Source organism: Nanorana parkeri, unplaced genomic scaffold (assembly GCF_000935625.1).
Source record: "Nanorana parkeri isolate BGI_ZX_2015 unplaced genomic scaffold, ASM93562v1 scaffold400, whole genome shotgun sequence".
Lineage (NCBI taxonomy): Eukaryota > Metazoa > Chordata > Amphibia > Anura > Dicroglossidae > Nanorana > Nanorana parkeri.
The window spans coordinates 554,506-573,822 of NW_017306668.1; the positions used below are offsets into that span (position 1 = coordinate 554,506).

The window sequence follows — 19,317 nt, forward strand, 5'->3', positions numbered from 1 at the left end:
ATAAATAGGGCATCCAATAACAAACTCTAGATGAGCGTTAGCTTATCAGCAATAGAAATTATTAGTTTCCCCCCCTTCTAAGGGTCACTAATATTTGGCCTGTTCCACACCAGAGTGTTGCATTTGCCCATCAGATAGAGGAAAGATCTGGATGTTCATAGCAAACAAAAGAAACTACAGGAATATAATTTGAATACACTACACTAAGGGGTCTATTCACGAAGCTACCGAAGGATTTAGCTGTAGCTTCGGCCGATCCTTTGGCTAGCTTCGGCCCCAGGACCCCTTTGGTTCAGTAGAATCAGTAGTGGATCCGGCCACATGCAGAGAGATCAGCGTTCCTGGTTACCTGCTAACAGGGACACTGATCTCCAAACAGCAAACTCTCCCTGGCGCTCCGGGAGTCTCCCACTCCCGGCCGCCAAGGAGAAAAACACTGCTGTTTCTTTTTTTTTTTTTTATTCCGACACAGAGCCGTATCAGAAAAAAAATTTAAACAAATTTCCCGTTGGAATGCATTGATACATTCCTATTGGCTATTTCAATGTGCAATAGCCAATAGTAAACTAGCATTGTACCCGCCCTCTGCTGCAGTTCTCCATCAGGTCCATCAGCAGAGGGCGGGTACAATGCTAGTTAGCGTCGAAGCAAGCCGATGTACGGCTGATTTCAGCCGATGTACGGCTGATTTCAGCCGATGTATGGCTGAAATCAGCCGTACCAGCCTGAAGTGAATAGCCGAACAGTGTTCAGGTCGGTCATTCACTCGGCTGCCTACGGCAGCTTAGTGAATAGACCCCTAAGCACTCACACTACATAGTGCTTAATACATTTGATTGATCTGGCAGATCAAAGCTATAGCATCATCTGGCTAAATGTAAATGTAAATATGGATAGTGTACTTTGTAAATGTAGCTGATTTGACGCTGTATAGAACAGTATAGAAGAACTGCAATAACAAAAGGGATCTTTTTAATAAGTGTGATTGTTATGATGGTGACTACAACAAAGAACAATAAGAACAACAATAATACACATAGTAGTGAACATTGTTTATTAACTTAAAACTAACCTGAGATTTTTTTATTACATAAAACATTTTTGTGCCATACTGACAGATGAGCTGAGGTTTGGACTGAACTGGGTTCAAACCTGGGTTCCTCCGAACCACAGATGGAGCCCCTCCCAAGCACAGAGGGATGCTTCTCCCGTGCCACCCAATCAGCTGCTGGTGGGGAATTTCCAGCCTGCAGTTTGACATAAGCAAAGGGGCAGGATGCAGTGGCATCACTGACCTTATATGGCTATATGCATTTATTACGCAAATGACATCAGCTCAAGCATCCCATTGTTTTCATGCAGCTGCAGGGCAGGGAATGCCCATACCAAAGCTGATTGGGTGGAAGCGCTCATGGTACTTCTTTGTTCGGAGGTGCTCAGGTTCAGACCGGGTCTTGTCTAAACCTGAGCTAATCCCTACTCACAAACAACCGTTTCTACCAACATTGGACTGTCAGTAAATATTTCTAGTTTATTAATAAGCTAATGTCACTTTCTAGTCTTGCTGAAAGGTTCAAGTTGCCTGGAGGTGAGATATTGGGGTTGGTTAACTATAGGCTGTGCACTTTGCAAGGGAATTTGCACTTTCCACTGGAAGTTTTCCCTAGCTTGGTGAATGTGGGGAAATTTCACTTTGCAAAGGATACCAAATCACAAACACAAAGGGGGAATTTATGAACGTACTTGCAACAATATTTTTAGGCGCAGAGGCCAAAACGTAATGCTAACTAACCACAAAGGTTTTATCTCTGTTATGCTTCTTTTTTAAGTGTTCTTGTAACATTTTTATGTTTGCAACTCACTGTACATATTTTCCAACATTTTGCATAATTTATCAACTGTGCGGCAGTTTCATCCAGTATTTGCAACCTTAAAAGACCTCCAAACTATCGCACATCCTAGAAGTGCTCCTGAGCACTTCTTAAAGTATCGCAAACATAATTCACCTTCACATCCTCAAGTCAGCTGAGCACTTTGGGACTATTCAGCTGTCATCCAGGAGGTTCCCAGCAGGTGACAATTTAGAGATAATTCAGAGACAGATACAATTTAGAGACAGTATTCCTTATAAAGGCATTTAGAAATGAAACAGAAAGTTGAATAATAAATCTATTTGGATATACACTAGAAATCAGGGATACAACAATTTAAAAATGCTGATGATGCAGCCAAATTGATAAATTCCCCCCAGAGAGTTTTCCTTGCACGTGATTGGGTACTTTTGTGCAAAGTGAAATCTCACAACATTCACTGACATCATGTCTTCTGCAACAAGGAAATTAATGTATACATTTATCTTTAAATTATTCTGCAAAACCTCTCTGTTGAGGACCACTGCAATCTCCGCTCTAAATGTAGCTTTTAATATATATCATGGGAAATTAACATACATGCTCAAATAAGAGACACTATCCAGAACTCAGTGGATAACTGCCAAGGGGAGCTCTTCAGAACACTTCCATATTTTTAGCCCAGAGTGCATTAAGTATCTTAGTGGCTACACTGTGCTTTTGAGTATGAGAGGAAAAAGGAATCCACCTGGAAAAATGAGGTGCTGCTCAATGATAACTAGATTGTAGGACTAGGTTGTTGTGCATGGTGCCTGGACCAGAAATCATCTGGATTTGCAAATGCAAAACATAGCCTGATCAAGTTTGTGTGCTGTTTGCTAAAATACATATTGCAGTTTGCTGGAGTATCAGACCTCCTACAGGAAACAAACAAAAACACTGTTTGACAAACAATCACACCTTCAACCATGCGACTTAAACAATTCATACCTGTCCCATACTTCATATCACCATGATGATTAGATTATGTAAAAAACAAGTCATAACTGCACATGTAAATTTTGTTTTGTTCCAAATGCAAATTCGGTGGACATTTTGTGAATTCAGACATTCGGCTGCATCCGAATGTCCAAATTTCAATGAGGCTGAATGAAATTAATTTGCATATTCTTTTAACGAAATTTCGGAACATTCGAATTTCCTTCAAAATGAAACTAAATCAGACATGTTACCAATCAGAAAACTCCATCCAAAACTAAAACGAAATACTGAAAGATCTGAATCTGAATAATGAAATGAAACTACATTCGGACCCGAACCTGAAAGAAAGAAAAATCCGAAAGGAAACACATTTTTTGCCGGCTTACATGTCTACTCATAATACAAACTTTTACAACTCTGTCATGTTGTTAGACAATCAACTTCTACATTGACAAGTTTTATTACACAATGGTGACTAAATTAAAAGACAACTATGGCCTAACCTTTTTTAGGCTATAGTTCTCTTCAGGGTCACAGGAGGATATACTATATATATACTGTGACCCAAAACGCACCGCAGCCGGGACGGATCCCGACAGTATTGTTGGGATCCACCCTATTGGCTAATTGACAGCTGGCTTTGCCTCTCTGGAGGCAGAGCCAGCTGTGCATGCTCCCTTCCCCATCCATTCCTCCAGTCAGCACTGGAGGAACGGAGAGGGGAGGGGGGAGGGGAATCCCTGTGGTGATTTGTGACTGACAGTCACTGCTCTCTTCAGAGAGAGAATTGGGAAGCCAGCAATCAGCGGTATGTGTTCTCTGAGTTCCCAATCAATAGAGCCGACGTGTGACAGCTTCAGTGTCACAGGTCAGTTTGAATTATGGGGATGAGTGTTTTTCACTCACCCCATAATTCTCCTTTAAGGTAACTGAATAACCCCTGTGGCAATTAATGCCGGGTGACTGAGGAAGTCACTTGGATGAGTGGAGAAACATTTAGAACTTTATTAGAAAATGTAGTAGCATAAAAATCAAAAAGAATATAGACTGTTGCCTTTGCTAAAGGTCATAAATTCTACCGTGTGGCTTTGCATATGGAATTTTAAATAAGGATGCAAATGATGCTTGCAGAGATCAAATGTTTATTGTTTTTTTGGTGCATTAATATTTTACAATGTTCACTTAAAGCAGATGATTAAAAAATCTTCTTCCACTTTAACAGCCCAAATCAGACCAACCACATGTTTAGGTCTCACAAAGCTGAATCATCATCATTCATTTTGCATTGAATTGATCTCAAGAACTGGCTGGGTTTCTTTTTCACGACACATTTGTCTTGCTGTGTCAAATAAAACGAATATAAAAAATTATATTTTTCCACTTTCCTGTTAACATGATCATTTGAGACAGATTGTCTTGAGATCCGACAATTATTAATGCATCTGTTTTAAACTCTTTCAGATAAAATATGTGTGAGTGCTACAATGAAATAGGCAGGTATACACAGTATATTTAGACTACCACAGAACCTAACATCCTCGGAGTCAGTGTTTTCTCAACCTATTTTCAGTCATAGCACTTTTTAAAAGTCTGCAAAATCTTAAGGCACTCCAGTGCAAAATGTAAAAAAAAATGTGTGGTCCCTACAAAATCCATACCAGACCCTTATCCAAGATAGGAGTCTGGTGTGGATTTTAAGGGGAAACGCCATGCAAACACACAAAAAAGTAGGGTTCCCTTCATGTCAGAACACCTACTCCACAATAAGAGCTGCAGCTGCTGCAGCATGGCAGAGAGTGGCAGGCGGACTAGACCTGAGCAGATCAGGCCTGGACAGAGGTGAACTTCTGTCCTTCTCTGAATGGATTCCACACTGCCTGGATCAGTGTCATTCATTTACATGGTGCTGGTGGCACGCCCACTCACACCATGGAGAAGCATATTGCTACTAAGGTAGCCAGGAGGCACACCAGGGTTCTAAGGCACACTGGTTGAGAAAGGCTGCCCTAAGTTACATTGTAACTGCACTTCTTTAATAATTATCAGCCACTGCAATTGACTATATCTTTGAATATATATATATCCCACCTCAACCTAATCAATTATGTACATGATGTTTTATAACAATATATATATAGATATATAGATATTTTTCTTTTTTTTTGCATACACTTACAACAATTCAATTAGGTGATTGATGTAATTAAAATACATTTCCATTTCACATACATTGTTCTCTTTTATTATTCAACAGGATATTGATCGATGGTCATTTGACGTGTTTTCTTTAAATGAAGCTAGTGGGGAACATGCACTTAAGTTTATGGTCTATGAACTGTTTACACGATACGACCTTATCAATCGCTTTAAGGTAACTACATATTTTCTGATTTACTGAGAAATTAAGCTGCAGTAACCCCTAAGATCCAGTCACAATTCATCTTATAGTAAATTCTGACTTTGCAGTTTAGTGAGCAAACACAGTGCATCTGTGTTTGCTCACATTTAATCAGTCAGGCACCCAGGAATATTTATACATTTTCAAAAATATATAGCCCACCAATTCACTTGACTTTAATTATAAGAATAACTGGTCCCCTGCAACTTATTTGCTCCAGATAAGCTAAATCTTTAATTTTTTTTAAGTGTAACTCCAGCCCCCCAAAAAGTGTTGTTTGTTTTGGAGAACATAGGGAAGGGTTAGCCACCTGTAAAGTTTGTTTTGCTGTGTGTGCCCCTGTTCAGAAGATTTCACCTCACTTTCTGTCCCTGTGACAATTGGATTTTGAAAATTTTGGGTTGTCGTGGGAACAAGGATTGGTGATAAAGCTTCAGGGGAGACATGTTTTCCCATGATAACTCTTACAGGAGTGAATTTCTTGTTGACTCAAGGACAGGAAGTGAGATTAAATTCTAATGAGGATACAGACAGCAGTAAAAACCTCACAGTGACCCGGAAGAAGAGGTGGGCACCTCTCGTCTACACATCTAACAAGAGCCATCTTCATGTAATGTACGTACAGTACTACGAACCAGACCCAAAAAGGCGGACACTCCTCGTCGGCACGAGCACGATAGCATTACAACTACCCCTGCTGTACAGTAATAGCCTCCATTTGTAAGTAGGAGTCGTATGTAAGTCAAATGTATGTAACTCGGAGACTGCCTGTATTACAGCTTCACAAAGAAAACATTGTTTCCATATCTTAGTTAAGCGGCATTGTGCAGCAATACATTTCCTACAATGTGGATAACTTTAGATTTAACTGCTCTCCATCATTCAAAAATATAATGTGTAAATATAATGTGTAATGACATGTCAACCAAAAACTTTTTGTACCTTGCTAGCATTGCATGTTATTATTATTACTTATTCTTATATTATCTTCTATTGGTTATCTACAGATGATTGGAGTATAATGATTGCACATAACAAATTTTTGTTACTCTTTTGCAGATTCCTGTTTCTGGCCTTGTATCATTTGTGGAAGCTTTAGAAGTTGGTTACAGTAAATTCAAAAATCCATACCACAATTTAATTCATGCAGCTGATGTTACCCAAACTGTGCACTACATATTGCTCAATACGGGTATCATGGTAAGAAACATTTTCACAGAACAGAAGTGGAATATGCAGCACATTTTCTGTGTGTTAAGTATACTTATAGTGCACCTGTGCCCAGACTATGGACCATAAAGTCCTCACATATTCTTAATGTGCAGCAAAGGAGTTTTTTTTAAATCCCTGACCTCTCTAGCTGCAGGCACTATTAAGTAATTCATTCTCAAAGATTATCAAATATTACAACAGAGACTCTAAAGTCAGTTTTAGTTGATTTCTAACTGCTTAGAAACATCTGTTGTGTTTTTTTAATTTGATTTGCCAAGATCTGTTCTCATACCAAATTGCTAAGATTTCAGTACGTCAATTGTAATCTTTAAAGATTATCTCCACAGTGCCTAAAGCTACAGAGGTGAATGAGGGCTTGCTGCTTGTTCAGAAAATATAAATACTTAAGTGTGCATGATTTGGCTGCAGGTTCATTTCAATTAGGGATGCACCAATACTGTTTCTTCAGTATTGAGTACGAGTACAGATATTTTGCTTTCGGTACGTGCAGATACCGAGTACCAATACTGGTAATGACATGTCCCCCAGCTTCCTGATTGCCCGGAAAGCCGGCTTCATGTTGTTTGGCCAGCTTAATTGTGATTGGCCAGGAAACCGGCTTCCCAGCCAATCAGCATTGAGCCGGCATCCCGGGCCAATCAGGAAGCCAGGCGGCGAGTGATGACTCGCCACCCGGCTTCCTGATTGCCCCGCAAGCTGGCTCCATGCTGATTGGCTGGGAAGCCAGCTGCATGTTCTCCTACGGCACTGTTCCCGTATCGGGGAAGGTATCGGAGCATTTGGGCGAGTATGACTACTTGGCCCAAATACTCAGTATCTGCACTGACACCAATACTAGTATCGGTATCAGTGCATCCCTAATTTACTGTTTTTTCTTGATGTAATGGAGCAGGTTTTGAAAATCTTTCAGGTTATAATTGTCTGTGTCCATATTATGGAGCTTTCCCCTCTCTTTCTGTTTGGTGACTGTTTGCCACCAGGATAGGAAGCAAGGGGTAAGGACACAGACAGTAATCAAAACTATAATGGCCAGTTCACACCAGATGCAGTCCGTTCCATTTTGCAGCTGCATCAAAAATGCATCACAATGCATTCCCATGGTATTTCTTGTGCACTGTTCACAACAGTGCAGTCCATTCTGATCCAGGCAGAAAAAATACTGCTTGCCCTATTTTAGCTGCATTGGATTGTGACGGAATGCATCAAATGCATCAAAAATGCATGCAAATGCCTCGGAATGCACCTGAATGGACCTGAAATCCCATTTTAAGCAAAGAAAAACATCAATCGCGGTCAAATCGCGGTAAGATTGCAGCAAAACGGATCGCACTACAGCTGCACAGACGCATGCAGTTCTGGTGTGAACTAGCCCTAAAACTAAAAAATAACGTTTTGTCTACAGTTCTGCTTTAATTACTTGTAGTAACTTATAAACACTTATCTATTGAATGCAGTGGGGTTGTTTTACTAAAGGAGTAGTTAATGCTTTTAGGAAACTAAATAAACTGAAACTTTGTTCGCTAAGCTAAGTGACAATATTCACTTTTGGGTACCCAAACGTGTACAGGGGATGGGCAAGGTTGGGGATAATAAAAAACAATTCTGAAGAAGTGTTTACATACAGAAATCTCAGAAAGAGAAGAAACATTGGGGTTGATTTACTAAAGAATAGAGGCAATTCATTTAGCAATGGGAATGTTTAATAAGGTGAACATGTGTTCACTTTGAATACCCAGTTATGTTTGATAAAAGTGCTGAGAATATGACAATAGACAGAGAGACATGCGGGCTGTATAGCAGAACAGGAGTGTAGAGGGTATGACAACAGGCAATATGTGTAGGAGAAGAGTGCAGGGGTATGACAGTGGGCAATATTTACACAGGCAGAGTGCTGGAAGTATGCCTGCGGGCAGTATTTGTGGAAGAGAAGCGCCAATGGGTATGACAGCAGGCAGTATGTCCAGGAAAGGAATGCTGGTGGGTATGACAGCAGGCAGTATGTCTAGGAAAGGAATGCGGGTGGGTATGACAGCAGGCAGTATGTCCAGGAAAGGAATGTGGGTGGGTATGACAGCAGGCAGTATGTCTAGGAAAGGAATGCGGGTGGATATGACAGCAGGCAGTATGTCCAGGAAAGGAATGCGGGTGGGTATGACAGCAGACAGTATGTCCAGGAAAGGAATGCGGGTGGGTATGACAGCAGGCAGTATGTCTAGGAAAGGAATGCAGGTGGGTATGACAGCAGGCAGTATGTCCAAGAAAGGAATGCGGGTGGGTATGACAGCAGGCAGTATGTCCAGGAAAGGAATGCGAGTGGGTATGACAGCAGGCAGTATGTTCGGGAAAGGAATGTGGAAGGCATAACAATGGAGAGAATGTGCAGGAGAGAAATGGGAGGCTATTACAGCAGTTTGTTCAGGCTAAGAGTGCCAGAGGGTATGACAGCAGGTAATAGGTGTGGAAGATATGACACTGGAGGGGATGTGCAGGAGAAAAGTGTAGAAGGTATCACAGCGGAAAGGAGTGCAGGGGTATGGTAGTGGAGAGTATAGAAATAGATGTAGGATAGGATGTTTAAATATTCCTATTATATTTTTCAGAAAGCCTCAAAGGAGCTTTAGACTATTAAGAGGAGTTGTATATATCATTTGTCTGACAAATACTGTAATTTCTAGGACACCAACGCTGTAATTCTTGTTTGGAAATAACAAATATAAATGGGCTTTTTATGACAATATCTGTGATAATAATTTATCTCGCTTTGGCAGCACTGGCTCACAGAACTGGAAATTTTGGCAATGATATTAGCTGCTGCTATCCATGACTATGAGCACACTGGGACCACAAACAACTTCCATATACAGACGAGGTAAACAAACAAAAAAAAATATTAGCCGCATCTGCCAGATTTATATGGCTGTTGAGGAGCACACAATCATTACACCCTACCCTCTTGGCACACTTAAAGTGTATTTCCACTTTTGCTGCCATATTTGATAAAATACCTTTATATGTTTGTTATATGTTCCCATAACGAAAAATATTTTTTACAAAAAAACTTACCTTTTAGATGTTTGGTTGCAGCAGGTAAGATGACCGAATCCAGTTTTTTTCTCAGCACCTTTACAGTGATCTGTCCTTATAGAAAGACTTAGGACTGAAGTTTGAGGATTGTGTTTCTCTCATTAACTTCATTAACAAGCAAAGTAGAAGCAAGGATTATAATCATGTAATGCTTTGATAGTATAGGCAGTGCTCAAATCTACTTTAAAAATTATATTGAAAAAAGCCCCTCCCCTCGCAGTCTTTCTTGACATTACAAAGAAGGAGAAGCAAGTAGAAGTTTTAACCCTTAAGAACCCTAGAAACTAGGGATGCACCCATACCGATACTAGTATCGGTATTGGTGCCAATACCGAGTATTTGAGTGAGTACTCGTACTCGCAAAAAATGCTCTGATACCTTCACCAATACCTGAACTTCCGGTCAGAATGCAGTCCCATGGGGGAACATGGAGCCAGCGGCAAGTAATGACCCGCCTCCCAGCTTCCTGATTGGCCGGGAAGCCGTCTCTATGCTGATTGGCTGGGAAGCAGGCTTGATGCTGATTGACTGGGAAGCCAGTTGCCCGGCCAATCACAATCAAACCGGCCAAACAACATGGAGCCGGCTTCCCGAGCAATCAAGAAGCCGGGAGGCATGTCATTACCCACCACCCGGCTTCCTGGTTGTCCGGGAAGCCTTCTCCATGCCAGCAGAAGCACCGGTATTGGTACGGTGTCAGCGAGTACCGAGTACCGATACTCGTACTTGATATCGAAGAAACTTTATTGGTGCATCCCTAGTAGAAACCCTTACCCAATTAAAAAGCAATTTAAACTGAAAGCAGCAATTTAATATTACTTTTTTGGGCTTTAGCGCTGTGAATGGGACCATGTAACAAATATAAAATAGGTGTTATCCCTATTTGGCTGCAAAAGTGGAAATACATTTTAAATTATATGGATCATGTTTCTGCTGGTTCTGGCATTTATTAGAATTTTGGGACGCTTTTCATAGGACGCTTTTTATAGGATGTAGATTTTCATATATTTTCCAGAGTTCTTTCCCACTCTGTTATGGACATGGAGCCACAACTGCAGATTCAAAGGGAACATGCAACACAACTTCTCCCTTCAGCACTTTTATGCAGTGCAATCAGCAGTTACAACAAAGCAGTATTGTTCCTCCAAAGTGCAGTTCTATACATTAAAGGTCCATTCACACCAGACGCTGTGCTAACCGAACAGCGGCTGGTGTGCGGTGCCCTGGCACAGTGCCGAAGCTCTGATCCCAGGGCATTGCACTGTTATTTTTTTGTTAGAACTTTATTGAAATGTCAGAACTAACATTTCATTCAGTTCTATGAACACAGTTGGATGGTTTTACTGCGTCGCATCCCACTGCGCTGAAAAAAGTAAGTCATGCTGATGGTCTGAACAGACACCATCCGTTACAGGTCAAATTGCCTTAACTTGCTTTGAGGCTGTGCTGAAAACAATGGCCAAAGCAGTTCCAACACAGATGGTGTGACTGGACCCTTAGGCACATTGTATTCCATTCTTAAGGCAGAACAGTAATCCAAGGCTTACATACAGCAGGTGGCTTGAGGTGTGCTCCTTAAGCGTGCACCAGTGAGACTCCTAGAGATTGCTTCCCTGTAAGGGTACTGCCCTATCCAGATGCTGTGTGCAGAACTGTGCAAGACCAGAAAACTGGGAACCGCTTGTACTGAGATACCAGCCCAACTCTAAGGATACCAGTAAGCGTTCCTGCCAGTGGTGTATTTTGTTTTTTTGCAGCCCTAGGCAAGACTAAACTCAGGCACCCCCACCCCCCAATCTAAATTTTCCCCACCCCTTCTTGCTTAAGACATTTTGCATAACCTGTCAGTTGCTTGATATAGTGCACATGCTGTATCCAGCTTCTGACAGGTTGCACTATTAGCAATGCAGAATACCACCATCTATAGAGGCCTACAAATCCCAGCAATACATTATGCAACAATGCAAGATAATATGATGCTACATACTCTGTGTTGATCCAGGGTGGCGGACTGATGTCCCTAGGGTCTCAGGTAGGCTGTGCGGGCTCTCAGGTGGATGTGGGGCATCTCAGGTGGGCTGTGCGGGTCTCAGAAGGCTTACAGGCTTTCAGGTGGGCTATGTGGGTTCTCAGGTGCCCGTGCAGGGTCTCAGATGGGTCGTGCGGGGTCTCAGGTGGCTGTGCTGGCTCTCAGATGGGCTGGGCGGGCTCTCAGGGGGCTGTGCAGGCTCTCAGGTGGGCTGAGTAGTGTCCCAGGTTGGCTATGCAGGGTCTCAGATGGGTTGTGCAGGGTCTGAGGAGGCCGGGCGATCTCTCAGAGTCTAAGGTGCAGGGTGTCAGGTGGGTTGTGCAGGGTCTCAGGAGGTTGTGCGGGCTCTCAGGTGGGCTGTGCGGGCTCTCAGGTGGGCTGTGCTGGGTCTCAGGTGGCTGTGCGGGGTCTTTCGAGGGCTGTGTTTTGGCTCTCACCAGGGGTGTGTGGGGTCTTAGGAGTACTGTGCAGGGTCTCACCAGGGATCCGGATGGTCTTGTGGGTGGGTGTGGTTCCACAGAAAGAAGGAAATGTGCGTCTGGCGTTGTAAGCCACGCCCCAAGGTCCCCAGAAGACACATAACATTTAGAACATTTAAGCTTCAATTATTTATTGTCATGAAAGGGTTAAAATTCTTTGCCACTGTTTATTTTTTTTGTTTAGGTCAGATGCTGCAATATTGTATAATGATCGCTCCGTACTAGAAAATCATCATGTCAGTGCTGCCTATCGTATAATGCAAGAGGACGACATGAACATTTTGGTAAATGTATCCAAAGATGACTGGAGGTAAACCAGAAGTTCTTTGAATAACTTTTGATTCCTATTCCACTCAGAGGACCCTCAGAATTACTGTATTATCTAATCTATGATAAAGTATGTTTGTTTTTTAATCGTTCATCAAGGGACACAGAATCAGAAGAATCTGAGAGGATTGGTTTATACTGTTGCCTTTAGGAGGAATGGGACACTGGCAAACAAAACAGCCATTGGACAGCCAGGTATAACCCTCTCAATCCCATAATGTTTCAGTTTTATGCCAGTGTCCTAGGAGTGTAGACGTCTTTTCTTCTCAGAGAAAAGTATATCAATTTTTACCTTTTTATCAAGTTTTTTTTTCTTCAATCAAAAGTCTTCATTATACTGCAGAGCTGAGCTCGTGCTGCAATTATGCGGATTGGCTAATCATCGGAGTTGCCTTGGAGACCACTCCCAGACCTTGCCATGATGAAGTGGGGGGCCTGCCTGCAATGTGACCCTTAGGTACTTGGCACAGGTTGTAGCTCTCCCCAGACACCTAGTGTACTAGTTTGGTAGCCGCAGAGGGCTTTACAGGTACAGGGCCATAACACGGCCACTGGTGTGATCAAGATCCCTGAAGACTCCCTTGGGATTATACTCACAGTAAGGGTGTAGAATGCATGGAATATGGCATAGCTTATGGCACTCTCAGGTATTTATGTATTGTGCTTGTTCACCACAGAACGTGCTCCAAGCTTGCGACTATGGTAAGTCTGGCTCTTGCCCCGTATAAGGCTACTACAATTCTTCTGTTCTTACCCTGAAAGGGTTGATGCACTGGAAAATTGAGTGTTGAGTCACTAACAGCTGTATTGCATGTGTAGTCACACTGCTTCTTCCAAACTTTCAATGTGAGTTAGTAAGCTGGCTTCCACTGCTGCTTTGTGAGTACCCAGGGTGATTTGTAGTATAATTTTTAGTTGCCGTAGTGCACAGTTTGTTGTATCCTAAACACAAAGGGAGTAGTTTCATGGGCCTTTCCAGCTCACCTCTAACAACTTTGTGGTGGCCAGCAGTGTTGCTCCTAGAAGATCTGATGTGGAAAGCTTGAATTACTATATATCCCTCAAGGGGACTATCTGGCCTCTGTGGACAAGGATGCACACATCTGTCCAGTGTATTAAGGCTAATTATGATTTGCGTGGGCACACAATACTACCAGTTTGTTGACTTCCACTTGGTCTGGCTTTCACTCAACAAATATTCACCAAGGCCTTAGCTATAATGCTAGCCTTGCCAATACTTGCAGAGCCTTTCCATTGCGGGATATCTAGACAACTTTCTGCTGGGAGAAAAGATGACACACAGACTCTGTCAGACAATGTCAACCTGACCTGTCCAGAATCTACAAAGATTTGGTTGGATTCTGAACCTTCAGATGTAAGAGCTGGAATTAATACATCACTTATAGTATCTGGGTCTGATCCTTGATACTGCACAGTTAAGAGCCTTTCTTCCACAAGAGAAAGTGCTAACTCTCATAGCCCCAGTTTCGGACCCTACAGTCCAACAATCTAGACTGTTGCTACTTAACATTCTGGCTGTGTACAACAAGAAAGTACACTCAGTGGACCTACAAGCATGAGTGACACACAGGACAAGGTTGCCTCAGGCCTAGTGTCTTAGGAATGCAGCTCTGGAAAAGCCTTGCATCTGTTATCATGGAAGATTCTTAGGACAGATGCCAGCCTGACTTGCTGGGAAGGAGTCGTAGATACCCTGTCAGTGCAGGGGACATGGTCGCCGGAAGAAGCTCATCTCACTATCACCATTCTGGTACTCCAAGCATTTCAACTATTCCTTCAACTCTGGACTCATCGATTGCATGGTTATCCAACCAGGATTCAGTCAGACAATGCCACAGCAGTGTTCTACATTAACCATCAGGGAAGAACCATAAGTCTTGCTGTAAAAGAACAGTGGAATAAAGTCTGTCTTGGGCAAAACTTCATGTTACAGCCTTGTCCACAAGTCACATTTTAGACATTATGATTGGCAGGCAGGCTACCTTAGCTGGCAGCACCTGGACCTGGAGGAATTGTACCTACACCCAAAAGTGTTTCAGGACCTGTGTCATAGGTGGGAAACACTGGATGCAGACCTCCTGAGCTTCTTTTGTGTGTTCTCCTTTGTCTGCTCCGCGGGATTGAAAAAGAGGGCATTCTGGTGGTTTTAATAGCATTGGACTAGCCCAGACAGATGTAGTACTATGACCTTGTCAGACACCTAAAAAACACCCAGTGGGCTCTAACAGATCTTCTGTCTCAGGAGCCGTTTTAAAACCCTACTTCACAGTCACTGGCTTTGATGACATGGTTATTGAAGCCCAGGTCCTAAGAGATTAGGGTCTCTCTAAATTGGTAATTCTTATGCCCCTAAAAGCTAGGAAGTAGACATGTGCACCTGCAAAAAAATAGTTTCGTTTTGTTTTGATTTGGAATTTGCGTTAGTTAGTTAGTTTTTCGGGATTGGGGTCCGAAAGTCAATTTGTTTCGGACGAAATCCGTTAGTGGTAGTCTGTATGACGTTTCGTGTTCGTTTCGTTCGTTCATTCCATATGAAAAGTATTATGACACCGCTGCTCATAGACCCCAATGGCATTTGGGAGCTCCCGAATGCTATGTGGTATTTGACAGCTGAGAATGTATAATGGGCGGAGCGAGCCGTGACGTCAAGGCTCGCTCCGCCCATCTGTTTACTTTTGGGCTGAATGTCATTTTGCGGCGCGTTGTCGTTGTGTTCGGACGGTCGTTGTGCGGCGGGACTTTTTTTTTTATTTCGGCGGGTCATTGGGTGTCCTGCATGGTGATTGACGCTGGATTACATCAATGGAGCCATTTTTATTTTTTTTAATTAGAGGAATAGTCAAAAATTTACTCTGTTTTTTTTTCAATTAAAAGATTTTTTCTGGTTTGTTTGAATTTGAACTCTTTAGTGAATGGGTAGGGGTACTCCTTACTCATTCATAAGGGGAGGAGTGGCAAATGGGTGCCCCCTTAATTAAAGGGGTACCCCGATGCAAAGAAGCCCCCTTGCCCGCAGACCCCCACAAACAGGGTTGTGGGGAAGAGGCCCTTGTCCCCATCGGCATGGGGACACCGTCCCCATGCCGAGGGCATGTGGCCCTCCCCCCTTTCCTGCCCTGCCGGGCCTGTGCTCGGATGAAGAGTCTGGTAGGAATGTTAGGGGGGACCCCACATTTTTGTTTCCCCATTTTTGGGGGCTGGGGTTCCCCCTTACAATACCTACCAGACCTAAAGGGTCTGGTATCAATTGGGGGGGAACCTCACACTTTTTTTTTTCCTCTTCTGCAGACTGTAAAAAACAAAAAAAATCTCAAATGTCACTTTGCTGCAACGAAACGAACACGAAACGAAAACGGAAATTGGTACAGACTGCTGCTAACGAATTTCAAAATCGGAAATTCGGATTTGTTTGCATTCGTTTAAGCTATCATTCGGAATTCGGATACATCTGAATCTCCGAATTTCCGTACGAATTTTGATTCAGAACGAATCGCACATGTCTACTAGGAAGCCCACATCATGCAGTGTCTATAATTGAAACAGAATGCATACTCCTCTATGTGGATCCTAACCTTTCTACAATCTAGTCTCAATCAACATTTAACCTTGAGTACAATCAAAGGACTAATTTCATCATTACTTCAATGACCACTTACTTCTCACTTCCTAGTAAATGCTTTTGTACTGGGTGCTGTCCTTGTAGTTCTACCTGTACAACCTCAAGTGATTCAATTGGATCTCAACCTAGTTCTCTTGCTCTTCAGGAATGTCCCTTTGAACCTACCAGGTACATTCCTGTATCAGCTCTCCCCCACCAGGGGCGGATCCAGAGTCCAGTCTTGGGGGGGGCACTGCCAGAAAATAAGCCCCCCATCTGGCTCTTCCACTGCTACTGTGCCACCCCTTTCCTCCCTCACTGCCTATGTGTCCACTCCCCCCCGGCTCCCCCCCTCTTCCCCGGGGTACAACGCACTCAACTGGCCTCTCCTTCTAGGATATTTCCGCCGCTGCCAGCCTTGGGTGGTCTGTACTCACACAAATTAGGCAGCTGCAGAGCCCCTGCGTGGGCCGAGATGGCCGCCTAATTTGCCTGACTACAGTGCAGCCTCTGCTTTTGGTCCCGATTGTCCAGGGCAGCCGGCCGGGCCCAGCAGAGGGGCGGAGGGAGCGATAATAATAAACGCAGACTGCAGAGGTTAGTAATGTAATGCAGACTGCGGAGGTCAGTAATGTGACTAGTGCGGAGGTCAGTAATGTGACGCAGTGCGGAGGTCACCGGTGTAAGATAGAAAACGGAATTACAGTGGTGATGTGCTCTGTCCTCATGCTCTCTTCTTCCTCTCCGGGTGGCGTTGGGGGAGGGGCAAGCATCAATGTCTGTGAAGCTTCTCCTTGTCACTTGCAATATGTGCGGCACGTACGTTTTCGCACATAGGCGTGTATGTGGGGGGCAGGGACTTAAAAAAATGTTTTTATTTTTTTATGCTTCTTTATTTTTTTTATGATTCTTTAAAGGAGAACTATGAGGTGAGTGATTTTCACTCATCCTCATAGTTCTTGCCGACCTGTGACAATGACGCTCGCTCACTTCTCAATCCTGTCACTGCAGAGAGCTGTGACAGGGGAGGGACTGGATTCCCCCCTCCTCGCTCCGATCCTCCAGTGCTGACTGGCGGAACGGATGGGGGAGGGGGTGGGTACAGCTGGCTTTGCCTCTAGATAGGCAGAGCCAGCTGTCACTCACGCAGCTGGGCGGATCCAGACATAATTGTCGGGATCCGTTTCAGCTGCGGCGTCTCAGTATACCGCAAGATACTGAGCTTTGGGTGATTAGTTTCTGTCCTCCCGTTACCCTTAGGAGAACTATGGGGAAAAGCCCTAACCCCGTAGTTCTCCTTTAATTTTTGTATTACACACAACTTTATTGCTATTACATAGGGGGCTAAGAAGCCCCCTATGTGATAGCCAATTTACATGACATGTCCTCTTTATCGAGACATCAGGGGTCTCCAAGACCCCCAATGTCACCTAGGGATCCCCAGAGAAGCTGATGAAGCAGACATCTGCTTCATCAGCTTCTGTAGCTGGAGAGTGACACTGAATGCAGGAAGTGATGTAATATACATCACTTCCTGCATTCGGGGACTGAGAGGAGATCAAAGGGAGTTCATAAACCGTGCTGGTCCCGGCCGCATCGGGCACAGCGGATCTCGGGACCGGCAACGGCAGTGACAGCTGCTAATACAAGCGATCGAGCGTCTCTAGAGACGCCCGATCGCTTGAATGTAAAGCTCCCAGCCGGCCGTGTAATTACAATGGCCGGCCGGGAAGCCGCTCGTCGGGCTCCACCGTCCTCTCGCCACAGACGAGCGGACGAGTGGATTTTTCAAGCCCTGCCTATGATCCTCGCACACGGCCAGGACATACAGCTGTTACAGAGTTAACTGCTGTTCCGTGTAAAAAACCAGCATATTACTTGTACTGTGCCGTTTTTTTACACTGAACCGCAGTTAACTCTGTGACAGCTTGACAGCTGTATATCCCGGCCGTATGCGGGGATGTACTCCTGCCACTCGTACGGTACCGCAGGTGGGAGCATCTCTATCTGGGGGGCAATTGCCCCGTTGCCCCCCCCTCTGGATTCGCCACTGTCCCCCACAAGGTTTCTATCCATATTGTCATCACCTCAGCGAGGGGAGTGTCTGACTTACCTTGTAAAGAACCTTTACTTATACTCCTAAAAGATAAGGTGTCTTGAGGCCTAGAGCCTCCTTTCTCCCTAAGGTGGTTTCTGCTTTTCACCTTAACCAGAACATTGTGCTTCCCCTTTGTCCAACTCCTGTACATCCTAAGGACGTTTTTCTCCACTGTTTGGACATAGTTAAAGCTGTTCATATTTATCTCTCAGGTACATCTTTCTTCAGACAGACTGATGCTTTTATTTTCATTCATCGAGGTCCTTGTAAGGGACAATCTGCTTCTTGCACCACCATCTCCAGGTGGCTTTGGCAGATTATCATACAAGCCTTGAGGCTTAAGGATAAGGTCAAGTCAAGTCACACTCTACAACAGGGCTCAAAATTTCAAGTTCTGAGCTACTAGCCAGGCCTTAAGAGTCACTAGCCACCAGTTGCCCCACCTAACCATTACACTGCCCCGACCTTAACTCCGCCCCTAAACACACCCTCTTAAATAATCTTATGATAATTCTTATTTTAAGATAGTTGCCGCTTGTAAACGGCAGATTGCTGCTGCAGAAAAACGCAAGTTCCTGACACAGGTATCTCTAATCACACCTGAAATATACTGTAAGTGTTAATGGGGCCTAATATACACATACACTAAAGGTGTCCATACACCTGTTGATTATCGTACGATAATCGCGGTTGATCCCGCGATCGTACGATAATCGGCAGGTGTATGGGCAGTGTGCGACCGCTTCTACTGTAAGGTCGTATGACTTTCTTCTTCCAAGCACGCTGGAAAACCTGCCGAAAACCATACGATTTTTGGCGGGTTGGTGGCGTGGTCGGAAGACGAATGGCGCACAGGCCGGTGTGCGCAGGCGCACACTGCCCGCTCAGCACTGCAATCATCGGAAGCCCCGCCCCTCAGCGGGGAGGGCTTGCGATGATCGCAAGTACGATCTGCCGGTCCAAGATGGGCAGATCGTACAAGATTTTAATGACCTTACAACCATCGCATAACGAAAGTCGTGTGATGGTTGTGTATGGCCAGCTTAAAGCACAATAATACACTGCTCAACAACGTTACACCTCCCCCTGCACAAATATAATAATAAAATTCCCCCGCACACAAAAAATAATACACTCCCCACTTATTAACCCCCCCACACACATAAAATAATATACTCCCCCCTTATTAACCCCCCACCATAAAATAATACGCTCCCCC

The 19,317-nt window shown here is 43.9% G+C and overlaps 1 protein-coding gene across 1 annotated transcript in view; it reads left to right on the forward strand.

Annotated features, from left to right (window-relative positions):
• The window catches only part of PDE1A (phosphodiesterase 1A), a 154,394-nt gene that overhangs the window by 103,180 nt on the left and 31,897 nt on the right, over nucleotides 1–19,317 (forward strand). The window contains exons 5-8 of the mRNA XM_018559510.1: nucleotides 5,086–5,202; nucleotides 6,289–6,429; nucleotides 9,231–9,331; nucleotides 12,239–12,364. Of these exons, the coding sequence (XP_018415012.1) occupies nucleotides 5,086–5,202; nucleotides 6,289–6,429; nucleotides 9,231–9,331; nucleotides 12,239–12,364 (485 nt within the window). The remainder of the gene's footprint in view (nucleotides 1–5,085; nucleotides 5,203–6,288; nucleotides 6,430–9,230; nucleotides 9,332–12,238; nucleotides 12,365–19,317) is intronic.